This window comes from Besnoitia besnoiti, chromosome II, assembly GCF_002563875.1.
Source record: "Besnoitia besnoiti strain Bb-Ger1 chromosome II, whole genome shotgun sequence".
NCBI classification, from domain to species: Eukaryota; Apicomplexa; class Conoidasida; order Eucoccidiorida; family Sarcocystidae; genus Besnoitia; species Besnoitia besnoiti.
Window position 1 is genome coordinate 3,180,099 of NC_042357.1, and position 23,171 is coordinate 3,203,269.

Here is a 23,171-nt window from a genome sequence, read left to right on the forward strand (position 1 = left end):
AGACGCTGCTTCGTTGCGCCACACGCCTCCATGCGCCACTCCCGCATCGCCCGTAGCGGTTCCCGCGGTATTCGACTGCCAGCTCAGCATTTTAGAGGAGCTGGTTTCGTCGCAGATAGAGGGCAAGCGTGTGTTTTTGCCTTGAATGACTAGTTTCATCGGCGCAGTGCAGTCTTCGACGCTCGTTTGCCGGATATACCTTCTCTGCCGTTACCCGGGGCAATAGGCTGGCCTGCCTTCGGCGCCCAGCTTTGCCGGACGACGTGCGACACTCGCTCTAGCTCGGGGAGAGTCGGTGCTCACCATAGCAGTAGTAAAGAAAGTATTTCATTTCGTTCTGCCTCAGCTCTCTCGTGCCTCACGTGAGCTGCGTCTGCGTCGTCAAGCGCAGGAGATGATCCGCCGCGCCACAACACCTCAGTCAGCAGCCAACAGGAGGCCGTCAGGTTTCTCAGTCAGGTAGTTGAGGCCTCAACAACGGAGCAACTCTCGTTCCGTAGACCTTCCGCGAGCCCAGTGCTAAGGTCTTCCAGTCAACTGCGGAAACCCTAGCAGTGAGTGTGAAGGGTCGGCTTATATTCGGTTTGGCACCGAGCCCAGCAGAGTTTCGAGAATCTTCGTGGCGAATGCGGTGCATGTGTCCAGCATGATATACACTATCGAGAGACGGGAGAAGCGTTGGGAGGCAAGCTCACTTATCTTTGCAATCACAGGCATACTGCTGTCTTTTTTGTGTATTTGGCTGGCTTTTAGTTGCGTTTTTGGCATCGTCTGACGGTTTTCTGAACAACTGTGGCTCGTATTTGATGCTGGCGGCTCAGACACACCTCCCGTGCTCAGCTGTTGAGTCACTTCAACCTCTGAGCCGTTGCGGGGATCTCTCAAATTTTCGCTTTTGAAGACGGGAAATCGCTTGATTGTCCGCGCATGGAACGCCGCCTTTCTTCGAAGGTCTCGAGGCTATCCATGCCTGCGTGCGGCGGCAGTAACGCGGCGGAACCCCTGACTCTCCTCACGCCGTTGCCCATGAGAGACCTGTGATCGCCAGCTGCGCGCGGTGTGCGCCAACTCAAGCTCCTCGCCCGTTTATGATTTTTCATCTATCTCTTCTGCATCTGCCGTTTTGATGTGCGGCGGATTCCCGGAGTTGGCACGCTGCGTGTTCGCCTCGACTAGCTATGGCTCCCGCGACGTCACGCGAGGCACAGCCCGCGCGAGTAGAGAGGCACACTCGTCTTCGTATGCGTCTGGAGGGCTAGATGGGGAAGGCGTCGCGCCGCGAGTTGACAGCGAACTCGTGTTTGCGCGTTTGACAGGACGCCCAGCAGATCTGTGGTGGATGAAACCCCTGTTGGCGACCCTGAGTCCTTCTTGGCCGTTGTCGCGCCGTTGACTCCTCCTTCCCTGCGTTCTCCGCGACATGATGCTTTCAAAAGAGCCTCTCTGCCTCGGCGGTGTGCCTCGAGCTGCTAGAGAGACGCGCGGCGGCCTCGACGACGCAGACAGCGGAGGCGGAGACAGCCCGGCGCCGCGGCCCTCCGTCGATCTCTGCACCCGTGGAGCCCAAAATGGAGAGGAAAAATGCTTCGAAGCTCCCCACGTTGGTGCCTTCTCCTGTGTCGTCTGGCCGCAGGGCGAAGACACAGAAAATAGCCCATGCGCCTCGGAAGGCGACGCGGAGGCAGCCGAGGCTCTCAGCCGCCGGGCGCCCTCCTGTCGTCGAGGCAGTCCGTGTTCTCAGGATCTGCCAGAGGTGGATGCATGCACAACTCGCTGTAAATCTATTTGTCGTTGCTCCGCCGAATCGCCCGCGGCTTCCCTCACTGCCTCAGAGGCGCTTCCGCTCGGTGCGCCGGTGAGCGCAGCGCACCGAGGAGAAGACGACGCGGAGGGCCTTGAGAAAGAAGCATTGTCAGACAGCAGCGGCGACGGTGAAGAAGGCAGCAGAGAGTTGTTCCCAGTCGTGATTCCACTCGATGAGGAGACTGTGGGGCGAGGTGATCATGGAGCGGGCTCGCCTCGTGCGTCCCCCAACTTCTATTCACATCATGGCCGCATGCGGACGCGAAATAGTCCGGCTTCCTCTGCTTCAGACACACCTCCACCATCTGCCAAGGCATTCCATCTCTCACCCGAGTTGCCTACTCAGCTTGTTCCGCTCGCAACCCCTGCGGATTCTCCCTGCGGACCGCCACCAGGCGCCCCGGCCGCGTCTCCTCTCGCTCCTGCCTCTTCTTCTTCCTCTTCTTCTTCCTTTCCTTTCGCTTCTTCTCGCTCCCAGTATCGCTCTCCAGGTTCGCCCTCGCCTTCCATCCAAGGTGAATCGAGCCCGCAGCCAGCCGGGGCGGCCTCGCCCTGCGTCGCTGCGCATGTCTCTTCGGCTTCAGGGGCTTTTGGCCTCGGCGAGCCCACGTCCCTCCTCGCGTTGGGGGTTCCGCGCCCCGAGGCGGGTCGCGATTCAGAAGACTTCGGCGACATTGACGCCTTCAGCGACATCTCCGCTTGCCGCCGGCGGCCCCCGGCGCCTGTGCGCAAGTCGTTTGTCAACGCAGGGATTCCAGTCTCCTTCATAAAGGGCGGGGGTCCGCCCTGGCGATCCGCCTCCGGCGCCTGCGGCGCGTCCGGCGCCCAGCCCTCGGCGCACAGGGCCGCCACTCCCCCCGCCCCCCCGTTTTTCTCCTTCCGAGACCTTTCTGAGGAGTCTCGCCGGCTGGCGAGCGGCTTGGCCGCGTCGCCTCCTGCTGGAGACCCAACTGGGGCGCTGTGCGGAGGCCGGCAGGGGTACTACCTCAACGCCGCGACGGTTCACGCAGCCGCGCAGGCCGCCGCGGCGCTGGATGGAAGTCGAACGGCCGCAGGGGTCGCTGGGTTTGAGGTGGACGAAGGCGCCGGCAGAGAGCCCCGGGGCGTCCCTCCGTGGTTTCCGAGGGCAGCCGACGCCGCAGCGGAGAGCGGACGGGGCCCGCCAGAGGATCACGCATCTGCTCTTCGAGGAGAGGCTGAAGGAGGCCCCGGAAATCGGCGTGAAGCGCCGCCGTCAGTTCTGTCGAGCCTGGTGCATGCGGCGGAGCGGCAGGCGACCAGCGAAGCTGGCGTCCTCGGCGCGTGCTGCGCGCCAGAGAACTTGACAGCCAGCAGCGGCACGAGCCGCGGGCCTTCTCCGTCGCCTTCTGTCTCGGCGCAGACAAGCAGGTCGAGCGGCAGACTCATGTGGCTATGGGGCGGTGCTGGCGGGATCCGCCGAGACGCGCAGGACTCGCGCGAGCAGCCGTGCGAAGACCCGCGAGCGCCTTCTTCTTCCCTGCGTGCGTCGGTGTCATCAGCGTCTCTCCCTGCCTCATCTGCGGCTGCAGGAGGCATCGCTCGGCTCCTGTTCCTGGGGGCAGAAAGGCCGAGGGCGACACAGCAGGGAAGCGGCGACAGAACGCTCTCGACTTGGCTGCGCAGACCCGCAGGGACGGCGCCGCCACGGAGCTCAGTCAGCGCATGCGAGGAGGCGGAGGGGGCAACACGGAGCTCGAACGACTCTTGGATTCCGAGACAGAGGCCGCGAATCGCCAGCTCGCGCTCGAGGACGCACTCCACCGCGAGGACCTTGAAGCCATGCTCAACAATGCACAGCAGGTGAGGCGCACGGCGGCGTGGATGACATGCAAGAAACGGAGTACAGATGATCATGAGTGTTGTGGAAATGGAGCCAAGTGAACGCCATGTATTAGTCTCAGAAGGTAATCACGTTTCGCACCGAAACCTGTCATCCTGCATGCGCTCGGGCGCCCGCGGCCGATGCAACGAGGAGAGCGTGACACAGGCATCTCCTTGATGCAATGCGGCATGTACGCAGGTGAAGAACTTTCTCATCGTGAAGCTGCGGGAGTGCGAGGCGGCGCTGCTGGCGACAGCCAAAGAGCGCGACGACCTGGAGGAGAGCCTGAGGCAGCTCGGCCGCAGCTTGCAGGAACGCGAAGGCCACCGCGAAGAGGCGCTGCAGAGTCTTCGTCAGGAAAACGAGCGCCAGCGGGTCGGTCTCACCTCGCGCTCTTTGGGATTCGTGCTTGGATACTTTCGCATGCGGGATGCGCATAGAGACTGGCGGGACTTGTAGTCGTGTGTGCGATGTGCGACCGTAGCAAAAAAATGAATTTTTGGCTCCGAGCATGCTCCTGGGCGCGGCTTTAACTTCAGTACGCTCGCCTGCGTCTGGCGTGCGCCGTTGTGCCTCTCGCACTGTCCCCAGCCCCGCTCCGCAGGGGTGTTAGTTTTTGTGATGGCAGCCAGTGACGTGCGTCGCGCGCGCCGCAGAAGAAGAGAGGTCTCTGCGGCGTGGAGAGTTTCTCTGTGACGAGGCTGGTGCGTGGCGGTGCTTTCGATCGAGCCTTTCCGCGTAGGCTCTGGCTGCTTGGTTGCCATAAAATGCGCGAGCGTGTGCGTGCGTCTTCGCAGGACGAACTGGAAAGCGTCCGCGCGGAAGTCACGAGCTTGACCGAGAGGGAGATGCACCTGGAGACAGAAGCCGCGCAGCTCCGCGACGAGAGGACGCTGTTGCGTGCGGAAATCCACGTAGGCTAGCAGACGACGTGCTGTAGAAAAGTAGTTGCCTAGAAACAGCTCATGTCGAAGTAGCTACTTTTGGTGAAGCAAACGTTTTGCCAGGGCGAGGATTAGGTGCTGCCTTGAGAGGGAAACCCCTCTCAAGGCAGCTACTGTGACTTCTAGAGGAGGCAGCAGTGGGGACTTCCGCGTTGGAGTGCGGTGGGTCGACACACTGGTCTGATTACGCAGAACCTTGAATGCCGCGCAGCAGCCTGCCTTTGTCTCGCGGCGGTGGGAGAGCAGGCCTTCGATGGCGCTAGGGCCTCACAGCGCCCTGCGTGACGCCGGAGAAGGGCCCGACTGTGCTTTTCGTATCGGCGCAAGATGCAGTGGGAGTACTTTTCGTAGGCAGAGGAGGTCCGGAAGCGCGGAGGAAAGGAAGGTGAGTGTTTCTGCGCAAATCCCGCGTGAGCTCTCCTGTTGTGTTTTATGCAGGACAGGGTCGCTGCCAGTTCGCTGGCTGCGGAGAAGCTGCAAGGAGCGGTTCATCAGTTGAAGGACGAGAAGAAGGTGGGCACCGCTGTCTCTTCTCTCAGTGTTCCCGCCGCAATCCGTATTTGGCTTTTCACTTTCTCTTTCCTGTCGTGCGTCATATTCTAACGCACTCATCACAGACAGGCCCAACCCAGCGTTCCTGCACAGATCAGACATTTTCGTCTCGTGATAGAGGCTGTTTAGGGGATGAAGAACGCAGTCTTCTTACTCGCTGCTGGCTCTGCCCTGGGGGCGGCTGTGACTCGCGGTTGACTCGCCTAGCGTCGAGCTTTTTTCTGTGCTTGCCGCCTCAGATCCTCGTGCGGGAGATCGTTGCGCTGCGTCGCTCTCTGGCGGAGTCCCGCCGCGAGTTGGCGGACGCGTTGGCGCGTGTCGACGAGCTCGAGGCCTTCGTGCCTCTGCCGCGGTCGTCCGCCCTCAGCGAGCCGCTCTCGCCGTCTGCCGCTGACTCGGCGCCTGCGTCGCCTCCGTCCACAGGCTCTTCATACGCGTCCTTCGCCTCTCTGGTGACTGGCGGGCGCTCTGCGAAGAGGTCGCGCGAGAGGGGCGCGGCAGGAGACGACGCGGCGGCGGCGCCTCTGGCGCACAGCGCGAGCTCGAGAGGAGACGCGGTCCCAGGGGGAAGCGCACGGACAAACCCGCGGGGGCGTCACGCCCCCGCGGTCCCCACGCGCGGCGTCCCCCTGCGAGAGGCGGCGAGCGAAGGGCGAGACAGCGAGGGGGGGACCGGCGAGAGCGCGGCGGAGTCGCTCGCCTTCCTTCAGCAGCAGAGTTCCGCCGTAGGCCTGACCTTGGTTCTGTCGTCTGCGCCGACGACAGCAGCCTGCGTGGAGGCGAGAGACGACGCGAACGAAGGGACAGAGCAAGATAGGCAAGCGCTCTGCTCGAAGGCCTGCTCCGCGTTGGGCGCGTCGGGCGCTGCAGGGTCTTCTTCGCACGCAAAACACGAGAAGACTTTGGCTGATAAACGAAGGCCGGACGGTGACAGAGCAGAGGGGGAGAGGAGGAAGGAGAACGTGGCTGGCTTTGTGGGCGGAGCTCTTGCGGCGGGCGTTTCGCGCGTGCTGCAGCAGCTCGAAAATGTGCTCACAGTTGAGGAAACGCTGATAGTGCATGCCTCCGGAGTCTACACAGAGGACGGCGTCTGCATCGAGCGCCTCGATCCCGCTTGCCCGCCGTTGCCCGCCGTGCTGTCCTCGCGCCGCTATACGCCTCTGCAGAGTGAAGAGGAGGACAGCCCCGAAGACCGAAAAGAGATCCACGCATCGCGCCGTAGGTCGCTTCGTCCCACGCGCTCTGAAAAACAGTCCAACGCGCCAGCGCTCTTACGCGGCGAAGAGGTGCGCGGCGGCGCCGACGCGTCTGCAGCGTGCGTGTCCTCTCTCCCTTCCTCTTCTTGTTGCGCTCCGTCCGTTTCCTCCTCTACAGGGGGCGGGGCGGGGCTTCCCCCCGCGGAGGCGCCCCCGCGACGCGAGGGAGGGGAAGGCCACGCGTTTGCGCAGGGCGACGTCGTCGTCGCGCTCTCCGACAGCGAGGAAGCGGCGGCGGCGCGCAACGCGCTGCAGGCGGGGGGCGCGAAGGAGACGCTGAAGGGGCGGAAGACAAGGCTCGGGGGCGCAGTCGGGGGGACGATGCGCGACGCGGTCTGCTCCGTCTGGCAAGTTGCGCAGGGCGTTCTCGCGGAGAAGACTCAGCAGCTCCTCCTCCATCCCGCCGGCGCTGTCCCTGCGCCGCGCGCGCCCTCCCGGGCCTCCAGCCGCCCTCTCGCCGACGAGAGAGACGCCGTGTCGTCGCTAGCCTACGACGCGCACCCCGCGCGACGCGGGGCGTCTTCGCCCTCTGCGTCGGCGCCTGGAGGCGGCACGCCCTCCACGTCTCCTTCCGCGTCGTCTGGTCCGAAGAGGGGCGCGGGCGGAGGCGAGAAAGGGACGGCGCCTTCGCGCGGCTCGCTTTCGCCTTGGGAAATCCTTCTCCAGAGACACCGCGAGGCGCAGGAGATGCCGCTCTTCGGCAGCACGCCCTACCCAGCGAGCGCCGCTTGCGTCCTCGCGGGAGCAGGCGTCGGCGCGGAGTCTCCGGCGCGCGGGGCGCGGAGACAGGGCGGCGACCGCGAGCAGGAAACACAGGGCCTTTCCGCGGAGGGCGGGGCATTCCAAAAAGGAGGCCTAGCCGAGGTCGCGCGTGTGCCGCAGCAGGGTGTCGCTGAGGGAGAAGAGGCGAACAGAGCGCGAGAGCTGACAGCCAGACGCCGCTGCCCAGACCAGGCGGAGACCCCAAACGAGGGTGCGGAGGTCTCATCAGGGGAGGCGGGCCGCGCCGTCGGGGGGGCTCAAGGCGGAGGCGACCGCGAAGACGAGTGCAGGCGGCGAGGGACAGAAGGAGATCTACAGGGAGACGAGAGTCCTCCCGCGGAGAGCGCAGACGCGCAGCGGGATGCTGAGAGAAATCTCAGCCTGGACGAAGAGAGCAGCGACCAGGAACACAGTTCTGCAGCGGAGGAAGGGAGAGAGCGAGGGAAGGAGAGGGAGCGAGGGAAGGAGAGGGAGCGAGGGAAGGAGAGGGAGCGAGGGAAGGAGAGGGAGCGAGGGAAGGAGAGGGAGCGAGGGAAGGAGAGGGAGCGAGGGAAGGAGAGGGCGCGAGAGAAGAAGAGCACGGGAGAGAAGAAGATGGAGAGAGAGAAGAAAAAGATGCGCGAGAAGGACAGGGAGAGAAAGAACAAGAGCCAAAGGATAGGGCGCTGAGTTGCGGAGGAGCTGAAGATGAAAACTCCGACGCAGAAGCAGAACGCCAGTCTGGACTGGCGCAGGACGAGACGAACTCCGTACGCGCAGGCGGTGGAAGTCCAAGAGGGGAATGACGGGAGAGAGCCATCGAGGGCAGCGATGAGGATAAAGAGACAACAGGAAAGCGCGCAGGATTCGGACCCGTAGAAGAACGAGGGACAAGGAGTCTCCCTGCTGAAGGCAGCGCCCGAGAGCCGAGCCGCGACGAGGCGGAGACAGAGTGGGACGCGCGCGAGACAAAAGAAGAGAAGGCGGCCATTTGTTCGAGGAGGCAAGCAGCGACAGAGGCGAGGACAATTTCACGGCCCAACGCAGATCGGGGGATCAGCTGGGTCCCTGCGGCCCTGCCCTCGCTTCGGCGGGCGAGTCCTCCTCGCCAGACCCGGCGGGAGACAGACAGGGAGAGACAGACGGGTGCACCTTGGGCTCCGGCGCGGTCGCGGTCGACGCGCCCGAACGCGAAGGAGCAGAGAAAGAAGAGTAAGCAGAACGAGGTGCAGAGGGGCCTCGAGGCAGAGAAGGCGAGTAGAACGGGCGCTGCCTCTTTAGAGAAAAGGTGAAGGCGCAGCCCCCCCCCTCCTGCTCCCACGTGACGAGAGATGTCTCCGATTCCCGTCGTCTGGCGCGCTGACTATCAAGGAGCGGGGGTACGAGAGACGCCCCATCACCGACGCTCAAAGTTGGGACGTATTTGAGTATTCACATATATACATATATATATACACGTATGTATATATATATATGCGTATATATATATATATATATATATATATATATATATATATATATATATATAAGTTTGTCGCGGCTTCTCCCAGATGCCAAAGTGGAGTGCTTCGGCTTTTTTCATGTAGAGAGGCCCTGCGTGGTTGCCCATGTAGACCGAAGCATTCACACATGCGAGCGGGCTAGATGCGATGAGAGGCGCCGTGGAGACTGCGGCAGTCCTCATCGGGATGCATCTGCATGTTGCGCTGTCCAGTGAGTGAGAGAGGCATCTGACACGAGAGAGAGGAGACTCTCCGCCTGCAGAAAACGAAGGAATTTTGGTGCTCAGCGAGAGCGAGAGGCGAAGGAGTGCGCAAAGAGATCACGACGACGACGTGCCGTTTGAGACGCGGCGCGTGATGAGGGCTGCATGACGTTTCTCGGGGTAGCCTTCGCGGCGCTGAGGAAACAGGGATGACTATGCATGTCAAAAGGTATTAGGTGCGAAGACTTGTTGAAGTACGCAGACTGTGCATGCGCTGCGTGGCTCTGAGGACAGGCCTCGCTGAGCACGCGCCTGGCTTGCTTTTTTCTGCGAGCAAGGCGCGGCGAGTGCGGCCGACAGAGAGCGATCTACCTAGGGACTGTCGCTCTCACTGTCCTCCGGTACACTTGGCAAGTGTGAATCAGGTTGAGTCCTCTCAGGCGACAGCCCAGGATCATGTTTACTGTGGCCGTTCGCTGTCTCAGGGGCCGGGACGATACACTCTTTTCCGCACTTTTGTAAGCTCGACTCGAAAGTTTTGCTTTTTCGGGTTCGCAACGAAAAGCCCCGCTTTAGCTTCTTCGTCGCAGAGGGCGGCCTCACGCACGCCTATGATGCACACGCGCGCCTTACGGGTCCGACGAGGGCCTCGCCGCAGTCCGCGATCCGCCCGCTGGCAGTTGCGGAGCTAGGGCCGCAGTGCAGCCCCAGAGTCCTCGCAATCGTGCCCCCGAGAAAGAATCCGAGGAGCCGAGGCTCCGCTGAGAGGAATGACGACGCGCGCACGCGCGGGTCACTAAACCACGTTGAGGCAGCCGCCAGCGCGTTGCTAAGCTCCGCGCAAGGTAACCCACTCGCTGACAGTAGAGACAAACTCATTCTGCATCTCCTCTGTGTTGCCGCAAGCTTCGACTTCTCAAATGCGTCGCAGGATGCGTCCTCGGCGAGGCTGCGCCCGCCAGGCCGCGGCGTGCTCCCCTGTCCATCGTCGCGGAGGCCCGGATGACGCGACAGGCCGGTCGCTGAGCGACCTCCAAGATCGCTGCCCGATCTTCTATAGCAGAGATGTGCTCGAAGATACTGTATATTCACTCCGTGTAAATACCGCTTCCTCTCCAAATGTGCGCATCTAGTTTGTAGTCTACTTAGGTAGTGTCCTATTAATCTCCACCATTTCGAGCCCATTTCGTGTGTCTGCGTCGGCAATCAGCAACGCCCAGCTCTGCGAACGACACACTGGCGCGTTCTACGTGCCTACTCAAACCTCTGTAGCTACTTAGTTCTTCCCCAGCCTGTATAAATATATATCTACTCATGCCCGACTGCGAGCTTGCGGTATTCATCGCTGCATGCGCACGTGTGGGAATCGTGGCATTTTGGACGCAACAAGCTTGCGCTTATTGCGCCTTGTCGGTCATATAATCTGGCGAACGGCGACGGCAGCCCTCAGCTGCGCTGGTGAAGCGTGCGCGCATCTACGCGGAAACTAGAGTTGCAGGCTGCAGGCCGCGCGTCGCGCAAGGGAGACAGACGGGCGAGGCAGCGCGCCCCCCGCTGAATCTATCGAGGAGGGCTGCGGCTGTTGACGCGACTTAAAAGCTGAAACTCTGCGCTCTTGGCTGGACACACGCGCACTCGCGTCTTTGTTGAAGAGAGCCCAGAGGCCCGCCGCGCTAGGGTTTAGGGTTTGGCTCGCGCCACGCTGCAGCGACGGAGCTGCTGCCCGGCGGCTGCAAACGCTGAAAATCCGCGGATGCATTCTCCACGACCAGCCGCAATTTGTGAACTGCAATGCGAAGACTCCCGTCGCTGGGTGCCCGCGAGCACCGGTTGGAGGGAGACATGGTAACTCAGGACGGAGCTGACGACGTGTCTAGCATCTTGTTTTTGAAAGTACACCCGTGGAGGCTGCACCATCCAGCTGGGGGAAAGCTGAAGTTCTGAGACTCCCTTCGCAGGGGTTCAAAACTGTCTGCAGGCAGACGCCCCGCCGCCGCCACGCAAACGTCTGCTCTAGACGCGTCCCTTCCCGCGTTAGGCCTTGCGGCTTACTGATCTGTGCAAGACAGGAGAAATGAAACTCTTTGAAGACGCGCCGGCGCGACAGAAAGCACCTCGCGAGCGCCCGCGACAGTGGCCAGAACAGTAATCCATATATTACGCCTAGAACATAACCGATGTGGAATAATCTTAATGTAGTAGGATATTGAAATCCAGCACTTTTAGCTGTCTGGAGCAGTCCAGTACGCTGACCTCGTGTGACGGAGAATCGAAAAGACGGCACAGGAGGATCGCGCACCTCGCGAGGCCATGCGCCGCGGCGTCTGCTGTCCTCTCCCTTCCTTCGCCTTCTCTCGCCTTCTCGCTTTCTGCAGTCGCCGTCTTCCACTGCGCCGTCTTTCACTGCGGCGCCCGCTGAACGCGTCCCTCTGCGCGGGCGCTCAGAACGCGAGAGGCGCGGCGACCCGGTCGAGGAGAGAAGGCACGACGACCGCGGCGGAGAGCGCGACAAGCAACTCCTCGTCCATGAGCAATTCGCCCAGCGTCTCCGCGACACTCTGACGGATTTCTTCGTCCGCGCAGCGCACTTCGATGCGGGCGCACGAAGTCGCCGCGCGCGCCGCCGCAGAGAGCGCCGCTGTCCAGCTCACCGCCCCCACGCGCGCCTGACCACGCCCTGAGAGGCTCGCAGAGGCTCCGTCCTCGGCGGGAGGCAGAATGCCCGTCGCGACCGCCGCCGAGAGGCTGAGCAGTTCGACGCGAAGGAGACAGGGGATGGAGGCGGCGCCCGGCCTCGCGCGGGGGCGCGGGCGGCGGGCGCCCGAGAAGGAAAACGACGACGAGGGAGAGAAGCTGCGCGTGCGCGAGGGCGAGGAGAAGGAGCGCGAACTCGCATCAGAGGCAGAATCTGAAAACTCCGAAGGACTGCCAGCCGACGACGGCGACAGATCCGCCTCGGAGTCGCTCCCTGCGTCGCGCGGCTCCTGAGACCGCGACGAAGTCCGCGTCTCGAAAGACGCCATAGGGAAGCGCCCTGCCGCCACGACATTCCGGCTGAAGTGGCGATCGAGGCCAGGCAGAGACGCAAAGGCCCTCTGCAGCGTGCAAGCGCTCAGCAGCGCGGCGTACGGAGACAGAGACGGGCCAGCAGGCCCAAACACAGGAGGCGAGAAAAACGACGGCTTCAACTTGTCGCACACCAGCTGCGGAGAGAGAGAGACAGAGAGATACGCCCGCGCACGCATGCGGCAGACAGGCGCTGAGAAGCTTAAGCTCCGCTCCGACCCTCTGCCCTGGGGCGCCAATCATGCCGAAGCGGCGCAAAATTTTAAAATGAAAGTTCGACCCTCTTTATAATACTTTTTAGATTATAAAAAATAATTTGAGAAAATGAAAAAATAAGTTGTAACAGTTCAAAACATAATCAACGTCAAAAAAATATTTTTCTACAGAATTCATTTGAATGGAGTTGGAAATGAGATTTTTTATTCAAAAAGTGTTGAACGCGAGCTGCGAGCCGCAGCTGCTACACAGTCGTCGTGAGGAACGCCCCCGGCGACGCATGCGCAGGGCGTCGCGCATCGACCGCGTGACGGTGCGACACACGCGCCTGCATAATAAAGGACGAGTTCGCACGAGTGAAAGCTGCCGTTTCGCTATCCGCACTTCACGACTCTACCCTGATCTCCATACACGCATGCATACATGCATATGTCTGAGTGAATTCACTCGCGGCACGCATACAGGCAAGGCAGTAAATGCAGACACGCATCCACAGAGACTCGCGAGTGGGCAACCGACTTACGCTGGTGCTGCAGAGCTCAAGCGCATCCCAATCGCGCACAAACTCGCGCGGGCGCATGCGGGAGGGCACGCAGAACACTGCGGGGGGCAGCGGCACGCGGAGGCGGATCTCGCGGGAGACAGAGTCGGGCAGTCTGGAGAGGAAACCAGCAAAGAGCGCTCCACAAAAGACGATCCCGTATATCGCGCATTCACACACACGCATACATAGTAGAGAGCCCAGACAGACCAGACATATATATATATATACATGTACATGTATACGTAAAATATATTATTTGCCAAGCGAGGAGTGCGCAGCGCCGGCGCTGGGCAACCCCGGGAGCAGCGAGACGATGGGGAGGCCGCTCAGACAGCGAAAGCACGCGGAAAACTCAAAAATCATTCTGAGCGCACTCCCACGCACCACTCACGCATCGCGAAGGCAGTGAAAGCGGAAAATGCCGACTCCACGCAGCAGCCACGCACAAGTCCGCAATCACTGAACGGCGGAGGACACACAGGCACACACGCGAATCGGGGCGGGAAGGCCCAGAGGCGACAGCCACAGAAGAACGAGTCAACGTAGCGCCTGCAAAGAATCGTGGCAAGGCGGAGACAGAGAGGCGAGGCAGGGCGACGAGAGAGACGCGAAAACCCGTAAGAAGGCAAAAGATGTGACAGAGGCGAACCGTGCACCTCGAAAACAAAGCGACGGGACGACGCGGCAGGGGACCTACAAATAGGAAAGGCGAATGATGGGAGTCTGTCGGTAAGGCCCAGCGACCAGCGCGGCGCCGAAGACCGTCACCGCGGGCGCCCTCGGCAGCAGCGTGGCGTGCATGAGACCGTCGCCCTCGAGACTGACAAAGGCGCCTCCTGAATCACGCACGCGCAAGCCTCCAGGCAGCGGTTCATGAAATCGCCGCGTGAAGAAAGAGCGAGAGCCAGAAGACGCGCGCGGCCCTAGGCATGCAGCAACCCGCGCTCTGACCCTAACGCTTCATTCAAGACTGCCGCCACGTTGCTGGCTCCTCGCGCCTCCCACCCACAGCAACAGACCGAGACGCGCGCGAACGGAAACGCCTACACAACGAAATAGTGACTTTTTCCCATATAGATATATATATGTATAGATAGATAGACAGCTAGATTCATGTATACATATACAGGTGTAGGGAGGGGCCGGGAACGAGGTCACGACTCGCTCGCACGTGGAAAAATCAGTAAAAAAGCGAGACATGTGATGCAGATACACACGGAGACGAAAGAAGCAGTTGTGGCACGCAGCATCCAAAATTCCCATCCTGCTGCAACCAAAGGCGTTCTCCACGTCTGCGGACGCAGTGGCATCTTGAAAGACGGGGTCGCCCCGAGCGCACGTCTCGCAAGTCGCTCCCCACCTCTCAGTTGGGGAGAGGCTCGGCGCAAAAGCTGGTCTTACGGCTGCCGAAGCATTGTTTTTCCAGATGAAGCCCGACGTCCTGCAGCGCCTGCCCTGTTGAGGCCTTGAGACTCAGTGCGAAGACGCATCCACTCGCGGGCGCTCCGCCGCCGCCGGCCTCTGCGGCGTCGTCACGTCCGCCTCCCTGTCGCCGCCTGAGCCGGAGCGTCCCGCCTGCGGCCTGCGCTCGCTCGAGCTCCGCTCCGCCCTCTCTCTCTCTCGCCCACGCTCGCGCCGCAGCCCGCAGCGCCGCGCACGGCGAGACCCCAGGGCCGCTGTAGGCCCTGAAGGCCCGACCGGCGCGCTCGGCGAGAGAGGCCGAGGCCGCGACGAGAGACGTGGTGGCGAACGGAGGCGAGCGGGAAGAACCCGAGAAAGGAGGCAGAAAGTGCGCACTCCAGAAGACCTGCGGAAGACGACACGCGCGAGCAGCTGCAGAGCGGCGATGTGCAAATCAATCGAATCCATGGTTTCCTCGAACCACAACCAGCCCATCATAAAAATACACACGCCCCACACGGCCCGAACTCAAAAGCGACAAACGGACGCCAGAAGCGGAACGCGCAAACAAGCCCTTTCTGCCCCCCGACTCTGTTGGAGTTAGCAGACACCGAGAGGCCGCAGCCCCGGGCTGGCGAATCAGAATGGATATCCAGAAGAAAGTCTCTCTCTCAGGCCGCGCGGGCACTCTGCTTTCGCCGCTCTTCGCTTTCAAACCGAGAGACACGCCTCTTTCGGCGGCATGCGCTGCGTCGCGTTGCCGCCTCGCGTTCCACAACGCAGCGTGGGAGGCCTGTCGCTCGCGCGCCGAGGGAACCCACCTGGAGGGCGTCGGTCTCGTAGAGCAGAAATTCGCCTCCCTCGGCCTTCTTCTGCCCCAAGAGAGCTTCTTGGAAACACACTGTTAGCAGCTGCTGCTGCAGAAGCGAGCACGGAGAGGGCTGTCGCGGCAGGGAGAGGAAGACCGGCGACGAGGAGAAAGCGCAGTCGCGCAGAAGCGGCGAAGAGCCAAGGAACGAGCCGCCGGAGACAGCCTGCGCCAGAGAAATCAAAACTGCAGAGAGAAAGAGGGAGAGAGAGAAGAGACAAAATGACGAACGGAAAACTTAACACGCGCGAGCGACACAATGCGACTCTGTGCGGCGTCCTGGAGAAGCGGAGAGAGAAGCATGTGCGAGAGTGGAGCGAGGAAGCCGCAGAGACACACGGCGAAGGATGGCTCACGGAGCCCGAGAAATGAAAGAGAATGCGAAAGAAGAAAACCCCGAGGGAAAAGCGAAAGGCAAAGACGGAGAGGAAACGCACAGAACAAACGCGGGAAGGAAGGCCGACACAAGCTCAGGTTACGATAAAAAAGAACGAACGAGCTGTATCCGTCGCTGTCACTCTGCCTGTGTGTGGTTCGCTGAACTCTTTGGGCCTTTGCTCCGCGCTCCCTCCTGTCCATTCGCGTCTGCTCTCTGATTGCCCCCCCTCACTGACGGCAACAACTGCGCTCTCAGCGCAGTTGTTGCCGAAACAGCATTCTGAGTTTTTACTCAGAATGTTGTTTCGTGCTCTGCTGATGCTGCCTGCGAACCGTTCACTCGCTCTTCTGCAGGGCGCTCCGCGCCTCGAAGCTTCCCCCTTGCGTTGCTCTACGCGTCCGCCTGCCGATTCTCTGCTCTGCGGTAGTATTTTTTCTCGTTCTCAGCATTTCTGCTCAAGTGTGCCTCTTTGTCTTACTCGAGGGCGTCAGCCTCCACTCCTCGACGGGCGTAGGCCGCAGTTGGTCTGCGCTTCGTTCGTCTGTCTCTCCCTCCTCGCTGTCTCCGCTCTCCCCCCGCCACGAGACGCCGCTGCCCTCGCGGCTCGTGGCGGCGGCTTCTTCGCGTTCGCGCCTGGAGCTCCTCCCCTCCAAGCTGACGCCGTTTTGCGCGCAGCGCCCATTTGGAGCCCCGAAGGCCCGCCGCCGTCGCCCGGCCGTCTCCCTCTCCTCTCTGGACGAAAACGCGACACCCTCCGCGCGCGCGTCTGCGGCGCCGACGCACTCGCGGATGGCAGGCCCCACCCCCCGGCCGTCTCCGCGCCGGTCTGAGAAGGCCACGAGCCGTGAGGCGGGGGCGAGCGGGCGCGCGGCGGCCGCTGGCGCGGCGTGGAGGCACGTCTGGCGGCTCATCCAGGGAGAGAGAGCGAGAGCGCTGGCGTCTCTCTGAGCTGCGCGCGCCTCGGCCGGCGCGTCCCTCGCGAAGGGGTTTCCGCCGCCCCGCCCGTCTGCGGCTCGCCAGCGGTCGGAGCGCGGGCGTCCCCCGGGGTCTGGGCGCGGCTGGGTCTCCTCGCTCCTGAAGAAGGGCGGTCTGTCAGCGGAGAGCGGCGAGGAGGCCGCGGAGTTCAGGCAGTAGGCGAGTGCGAGGATTTGTCGCTGTTGCTCCTTTTCGAGCGACTGGGCGAGAGACAGCTGATTCTTCACCAGCTCAGTCAGTTCGTCGGCTTCGACGAGGTCTTCTCTGAGGCGCGCGCAGCGGCGGCGCTGGATGGCGAGCCGCTCACGCGCGTCGCGGAGCAGGTCGCCCTGCTCGTTGACTCTCGCGCGCAGCGCTTCGAGCTCGCGCCCCTGCGTCTGTACTGTGCGGCGAAGACTCGCCTTTTCTTCTTTGGCCTGGTGAAGCGCAGCCTCCACGCGCGCGTCCACGTCGCGCTGCAGGTCGCGCAGCTGCCGCTGCGTTTCTGCCAGCGCCTCCGTCGCCGCGCGCTGGCTTTGCCCGGCCTCTTGTTCCTGCTTCTTCAGCGCGGCCTTGGTCTCGGCGAGCAGCCGCACGACCTGCTGGTTGTAGGTGCGCGACTCCTGCAGTTGCGCCTGCAGACTCCGTTCGCGCTGCTGACCAGAGAACAGCAGCTGCTCCAGAGAGCGCTCGGCGGGCAGCGGCGCGGACGGAGCCTGCGACGCCGCGCTCGCCCCCGCCCCAGCCGCTGGCGCCGCAGACGCAGCCAGCGGAAAGCTCGCCACGCCGTTGCCTGCGCCGAAGTAGCTCGGCGAAGCGCCTGTCGGTCCGCCATCGAACAGAAACCCCCCGGGGACCAGGGCATCCCCCCCTATGTTGCCGGCGCCCCAGACGCCGCCGCCGCCACTCGCCGCGCCTGCGCACACGCTGTCCCCCCTCAGGTGCGCGCCGTGGAGACTGCTTTCGAGTTGACTCTCTCCGTCGCCCTCGCGGCGATCGTCGCCGAACGCGTCGCTGCCGCCTGGTACGGCGCCGGCGGGCCTGAGCGCGAACGCGCTCGCCTCGTTGTCGCTCTCCAGCCGCGCCCGCCGGTCGCGCGTCCCGTGGTTGTCCTGCGCGGCGCGGAGGGCAGCCGTGGAGGTGCGCGCCGAGCGCTTGTCGAGGAAGAGCGAGAAGGACAAACTGCCGCCGTTGCTGCCGCGCGCGGAGCGCAAAGAGACCGACACCTGTCGCTGAGCGGCGCGGGCGCCGGCGAGAGGGGCGAGGAAGACGGGCTCGAGGGCGGAGGCGAGGGGGGTTGCGCCCGGCCCCGTTTGAGCAGCGTCGTAGATTTCCAGGAGGATAGAGGCTGTGCGCAGGAACCGCTGCAAGGAGCTCTTTCTGCTGCGCCGCCTGTCGCTCGCGGAACGCGGCGGCACGTCGGGGAACAGGAAGAGCGACTCTTCCCACACGCACTCGCCGCTGCTGTTGCTTGAGCGCGCCGAGGACATCCCGCGAGAGACGACGAGAGGAAGGGGCGAGGCGGAGCCGCTCCCGCTGCGCCATTTCCTCTCTGTTTTCGATTTCCTGCGCCGGCTTCCTCGCACGTCTTCGCTGTCTGACTCGTCGGAGGACGCGCTGCCTGCCTCCTCGCGCCCCCCGCCCGCGACGAGGCTGGCGACCACGGCGTAGCCGCCCGAGGCGGCAATCGGCAGAAAAAGCGCTCGGTGGATGACCAGCTGGACAGCCCAGGTGCCCGCAGCCGACGCGCGGGAGGCCGCGCCGCCGAAGGGCGTCTCCTCCTCTGAAGACTCGCCCCGCCGCTCGCCACTGTCTTCGCTCTCCCGGCCCCATGCGCGCGAAGACGCCGCGGAGGAAGACGACGAACTGTGAGACTGCTGCCGGGGGGCGACCCGCCGCGGAGATTTCTTCTGCGCCCTCCCGTCGTCGCGGGCCTCTCGCACCGACGCCGACGACGCTCCCCGCCCGCCTTCGTGTCCACTCCGCTCGTCTCTTCGGCTGCGTCGCTTTTCATTCTCGCGCGAGACGCCCCGCGACTGCGCCACGTCAAACTCTCCATCCCACGAAAAACTCTTCGCACGCGCCCTGGAGTGCCGCTCGGGGCGACCCCCGCCGCTCTCACGCTCCACGAAGGAGCCTGCACCCGACGACAAGCTTGCTCCCCCCCTGGTGGAAACGGAACAGACACGCGCAGTGAACGCACGCGACTCCGCGCGGAAAGTCCAGACACGCCGCCGACCCACAGACAGTCAGTCCAACACGGCGAATATGGAACCAACTGACTCACGGAAATGGGAACTCCACTGTCTACATCTATCTACCTGTCTATACCTATAAATATACGTATATACGTCTGCGCCTACACCACAAGTGATCACCCGCCTCTTGACTGCAGTCGCTGCATATGTAGCTGTACTGATAGGAATTCACGCAGATATATACGCATGCATGCATGAATGTACGCATCTGGATAGCTGTGAATCCTTTCTGTTCATTGCGCTCGTTCTTCGAGTGTCTTTTGGAGTTGCGGCGAGGTTCCCCGGCGCGAGGCCGTTCTCTGCGGAGGACTTACGCCTCAAAGGGTTGAAGCTCGCCCTCACGCTCGCGCGTCTTTTTGGTCCTGCTTTCGCGTCGTCTGTGGCGCTCGGACTCTCGCCTCCGCGTCCTCTCCTCCCCTGCGCGGCCTTCCGAGAGCTCTTCGTCTCGTCGATCCGGCGCGTCCGCAGGGGTGAGTCTGTCCGCGTCCTGCTCGGGCCAAACGGCTACCCACGCGGCGTCTTCTTCCTCCTCTTTGTTCTCTCCCGCCTCTCGTTCTCTTCGCTTGTGCCGCCCCTCGTCGCCCCGTTTTTTTCGCCCTCCCCCTCCGGTCTCGGCATCGCGAGAGACGTCTCGCAGCGCGCGCCGCGACTCGCTGGGCCAGTCTCCGTCTCGAGTGGAGGCGAGGCGAGCGTCGACAGAGCTTGTCCGCTGTTTCCTGCTTCGGCGCGACTCTACGCGCCTGTCGTCGCGGCCGCCGCGGCTCTCCTCGGAGTCGCCTTGCTTCCTCCGCGGCCAGTCGGATCGCGCTGGCTCGCGGCGAGCGTCGCCCGACTTCCGCCGGTGCCTCTTCTCTCTCCTCTCTTCGCTGTCAAACGGCGAGACGTCGTCCGCCGCGAAGGCGCTCTCCGCGGAGCCCCGCCCGCCTCGCCGCCTCGCTGAAGCTTCTTTCCGTCCCGACGCGTTCGAGGCGTCTCCTTCCTGCGACCTGAAGGCCGCTGCAGAGTCCGACGCGCGCAACGCTTCGTAAATCGAGATGCTCTCCCCCAGCATCTCCAGCACCTGCGTGAAGACGCAGAAAAAGAGGGAAAAAGCAACCTCGTATGATTTTTTACAATTAATATTAGTAATTTACGACGAATGCAGTCTAGTTCCGGTAAGGGTTATCACGTTACATCGAATCAATCCCCCCACGCGCCATCGCTTGTACGAGTCCCTGTCAATTCCTTTGAGTTTCGCTCTTGCCGACGTCCTACTCAGGCGGGAAACTTAACGCATTAGCTAGGATCTCCCGCGGGAAACAGGGCAACGCCGCCGGCACAAAGGAACAGCAAGCGGCCACGCAAGCGACGGATGAGGGAGGAGAGACAAAGAACGACAAGGAAACTGAGAGAGCTTCCACGAGAGGAAGGAAGAGGGAAACGTCCGACGAGAGAGCCACGAGATGCCAAATTGCTTCTTGTAGGCCCTCTGCGGCTTCTGTCCCTCGCGCCGCTGTCCCCGACTCGCTTTTGCCGCCCACGTCTTTCTTATCCAGGTGCGTTTCCCTTCCCCCTCCGTCTCGTCGTTTTAGGCATGAAGGCCTCTGGAAGAACTCGCTTCCTCGCAGAGGAAGGCACCCCCTCACCCTCCATGCCGAGGGCACCATTCCCAAGGTGACTTCACCGCCTTCGCGGTCACTTCCTGCTCCCTCCGGAGCGCCTTCTCTCCCTCTCTCTCCCTCGTTATCGCCTCTGTTCGGATGTCTCTGTCGCTGTCCCTTTTGCGTCTCTTCGTCTCTCTTCACATCGTTCCTTTCCCTCCGCCCTGGCTGCACTTTCGGCGTTCTCAAGTCGCGTCTCGTCTTCAAAGCAACCTACTCCGGAGACTTGTTCGTAGAGCGGCATCTGGTCGCGGTCCACAGCCTTCGTCGCCACAACCGCCAGCCGTTTCTGCTCGCTGCGGAGCGAACGCAAAAACAGAAAACAAGACAACGCCAAAGTGTGAAGAAGCCGTTCTTGTAGGCCTCGCACAAAAACTGGCGTGGCCGTATGCACTGGGGGGGCGGAGGGCAGCAAACGACTTTGAAGTTTAGTAAAGGAGGACTTTACAGACTCGGCTCCGCGGCGCAGGCCCCTCGCGACGACTTCCGTCGGCAAAAAAAACAACAGAGGAAGTATGGAGAAGTCCAGACGAGGCAAAACAGGCGGCGCGAGAACTTACGTTCGGCAGTGGGTGAAAAGCTCCTCGACAGTGGGGTCCAGCGGCCCTGTTGTAGGTCCAGCGCAGACGCGGAGACGCAAGCACGCACATTAACGTGACAGCGGAAATCCCTGGGAACCAAGCTAGGCAGCGCAGCACCCTTAGTCAAAAGCTGCAGCCAAAAAGAAGAGACTTGAGCTACGATTTGACACGCGGCAACCGCGAGGCTCGCCCGCCTTCTCCCTCAGAAGATCCCTACGCCGGCGCATGCAGCTGGGCCTCTGAATGGCCGCCTGTTATGCTGCACGAGCTTCAACACAGTCGCTGCACACGGAGGCTGCAGAGGGCTTTCGCGACGCACGCACTGAGTGAGCCCTGGACACTGAACCCCAAGCCGCAGCGGCAAGGGGGAAATCGGCGCGTGCGCCACACGAAAGGCTGGATTTCACTCAGGCGGACGCCGCACGGCAGCGAAAAGAGCATCGGATGCGCGAACGCAAGAGGAGAAGCAGCGAGACCGCCAGCCAGAAGAAGAGCAAACGGACTGGCTTTCTGTTGCGCACCGAGAAAACACGGGACAGAAGGGTGCAGCCAGAAACCCGCTTTCTGCGAGGCAAAACGGCGAGGGAAGGGATTGAAAAATGGACAGCCTCTGACGAGAAACGGCAGCGGACCGTCTGTGTGGAGTGGAGAACTGTCTTCTTCCGTACCGTGACTCTGCGTCATTTCCTTGAGCTGGATGGCCATGATTTTAGCCATATCGAGGTCGACGTCTCCATCCTCGGCGTCCCCCGGCCGCTTGCTCTCTTCGTTGACTGCCATCTTTGAGACTTCGTTTGCGCGTCTCCCTTCTCGCATGCGTCAAGTGCGCGGAAACCCCGGGAGCACGCGGGACGATTGAGACATCCAGTCGTCCTCGCCATCCACGCGTGAGCCACACGTGTCCATGCCGGGTCTGCCTCCGCACTCGCCACAAGCTGAAGAAAGGGAGGAAACACTTGAAGGGGCGGCGGGTCGCTGAGGAGGAGGAAAAACGGCCTTCAAATTCGGCGGTATCCCTGCTTTGCTTTCGCGGCTACTAGACCACACAGGGGCCTTCTACTGCCGCCGGCGAAGAGTGGCAGAGGAGTACTCCTCATATCAGAAATGGGAACGGAGGCAGAGCGCTTTAGTGAGTTCTGACTTCTCGTGAAGCAGGCTCCTCCGACGAACGATCGTTTGACTGCGGCGCGCACACAGCGCAGCTAGCGGAAGACAAGCGGAAGGGCAACCGTGCAAGCTCCGCGTTTTACGCTTTAGAGTCCGGTGGAGAGTGATCAGCTGGAGTGGAAGGAGGGAAAACGGGTGACAGGCCGCTCAGCGGGCGCCGCGCGAGGAAAAAGGAAGTCCATCGCGCGCGTAAGAACAAGGTGAAAATTTCGAGCCGGCGCTCGCTCGCCCGGCGGAGACGGAGAAGTGAGGAGGGAGAGAGCAGCGGAAAAGACGGAATCGAAGACTGGCTTAGTCAGGAAGGCAAAAGGAGGAAGAAATTGCATCTCTGAGGGGCCAGAGCAAATCTGAATTCTCGAGCGAGTTCGCCACCGCCAGCGGTGTGTACACCTGGCAGCGGCCGAAAAAGGGAAGGTGGCTGGAGGAGCGAAAGCAGCCAGGAAGTTGAAGAAAATGGGACTCTGGAGACAGAAAGAATACAAGAGGAAGTCGTCGAGCACTCTTTCGCCAAAATCAGAGGCGCACTAACCACAAGGTGACTCACTGTGCCTTGTGAGCCTTGTGCGCTGACCTCAATCGCGTTTACTCTGCAGCTGCCGACCGCGTGCATGCCTTGTCTCCCTGCTTTACGCGGTCCGAACCGAGGTTCGACAAGAAGCTCGACGCCGGGCTGGCCGCTCAATGTGTAGACTACTGAGAAAACCCTGGTGTCTTAACACGCCCTATGTGTCCTCTGGAAATGCCCGTGCGACGCGAAACTCCCGGCTTTTCTCGTACCGGTGCCTGGCGCCTCCGGCTAGGCGAGCCAACCCGACGGCTGGTTGCCCTGAGACAGCTTAGGAAGCCTGAGAAAGGAGCAGAACTTCACGTTTTCAGAGCCGAAAAAAGCATTCTGTCCTCTCGAAACGAGCGGCTGGGCAACAGGGACACGACGGTAGTTCTCACCTGGCTGAAGTTCGCCTCGCGCTCGCCTGCCGCGCGCCAGGTCTGCGCGTCGACCTGTGAAGCCGGTGATGCGCCACTTTGCCGTCCTCTGTCTGCAGATGGAGCGGACAGCGTCCTCGGTGAACACTCTGTGCCTCTCTAGATCCAAGCGTAGACGCAAGACGGCTGGATTCCACCCTTAGAGGCAAAGTCACGTCGATATGAAGACGCTCCGCGAGACTCAGTCCGCATGTGGGCCGTTTCTTCTATAGTATTGGTAAAATCTGCTCGTCTACCATGCCAGTCGAGTATTTCGTATTAGTAGGTCG

At 62.1% G+C, this 23,171-nt stretch overlaps 2 protein-coding genes across 2 annotated transcripts; one reads left to right on the plus strand and one right to left on the minus strand.

Moving 5' to 3' along the window:
* Positions 1-1,423: 1,423 nt before the first annotated feature.
* Positions 1,424-7,829, plus strand: BESB_037990 (uncharacterized protein; the record flags this gene model as incomplete). Its single annotated transcript, XM_029362385.1, has 6 exons — positions 1,424-3,270; positions 3,324-3,624; positions 3,845-4,021; positions 4,444-4,560; positions 5,029-5,103; positions 5,382-7,829. The coding sequence occupies 6 exons, from the start codon at positions 1,424-1,426 to the stop codon at positions 7,827-7,829; spliced, it is 4,965 nt and encodes a 1,654-aa protein (XP_029221350.1).
* Positions 7,830-11,285: 3,456 nt separating this feature from the next.
* Positions 11,286-21,567, minus strand: BESB_038000 (uncharacterized protein; the record flags this gene model as incomplete). The annotated part of the gene is made up of 10 exons (XM_029362386.1): positions 11,286-12,047; positions 12,650-12,782; positions 13,368-13,506; positions 14,072-14,477; positions 14,893-15,125; positions 15,797-18,438; positions 18,845-19,590; positions 20,388-20,466; positions 20,731-20,776; positions 21,420-21,567. The coding sequence occupies 10 exons, from the start codon at positions 21,565-21,567 to the stop codon at positions 11,286-11,288; spliced, it is 5,334 nt and encodes a 1,777-aa protein (XP_029221351.1).
* Positions 21,568-23,171: the final 1,604 nt, after the last annotated feature.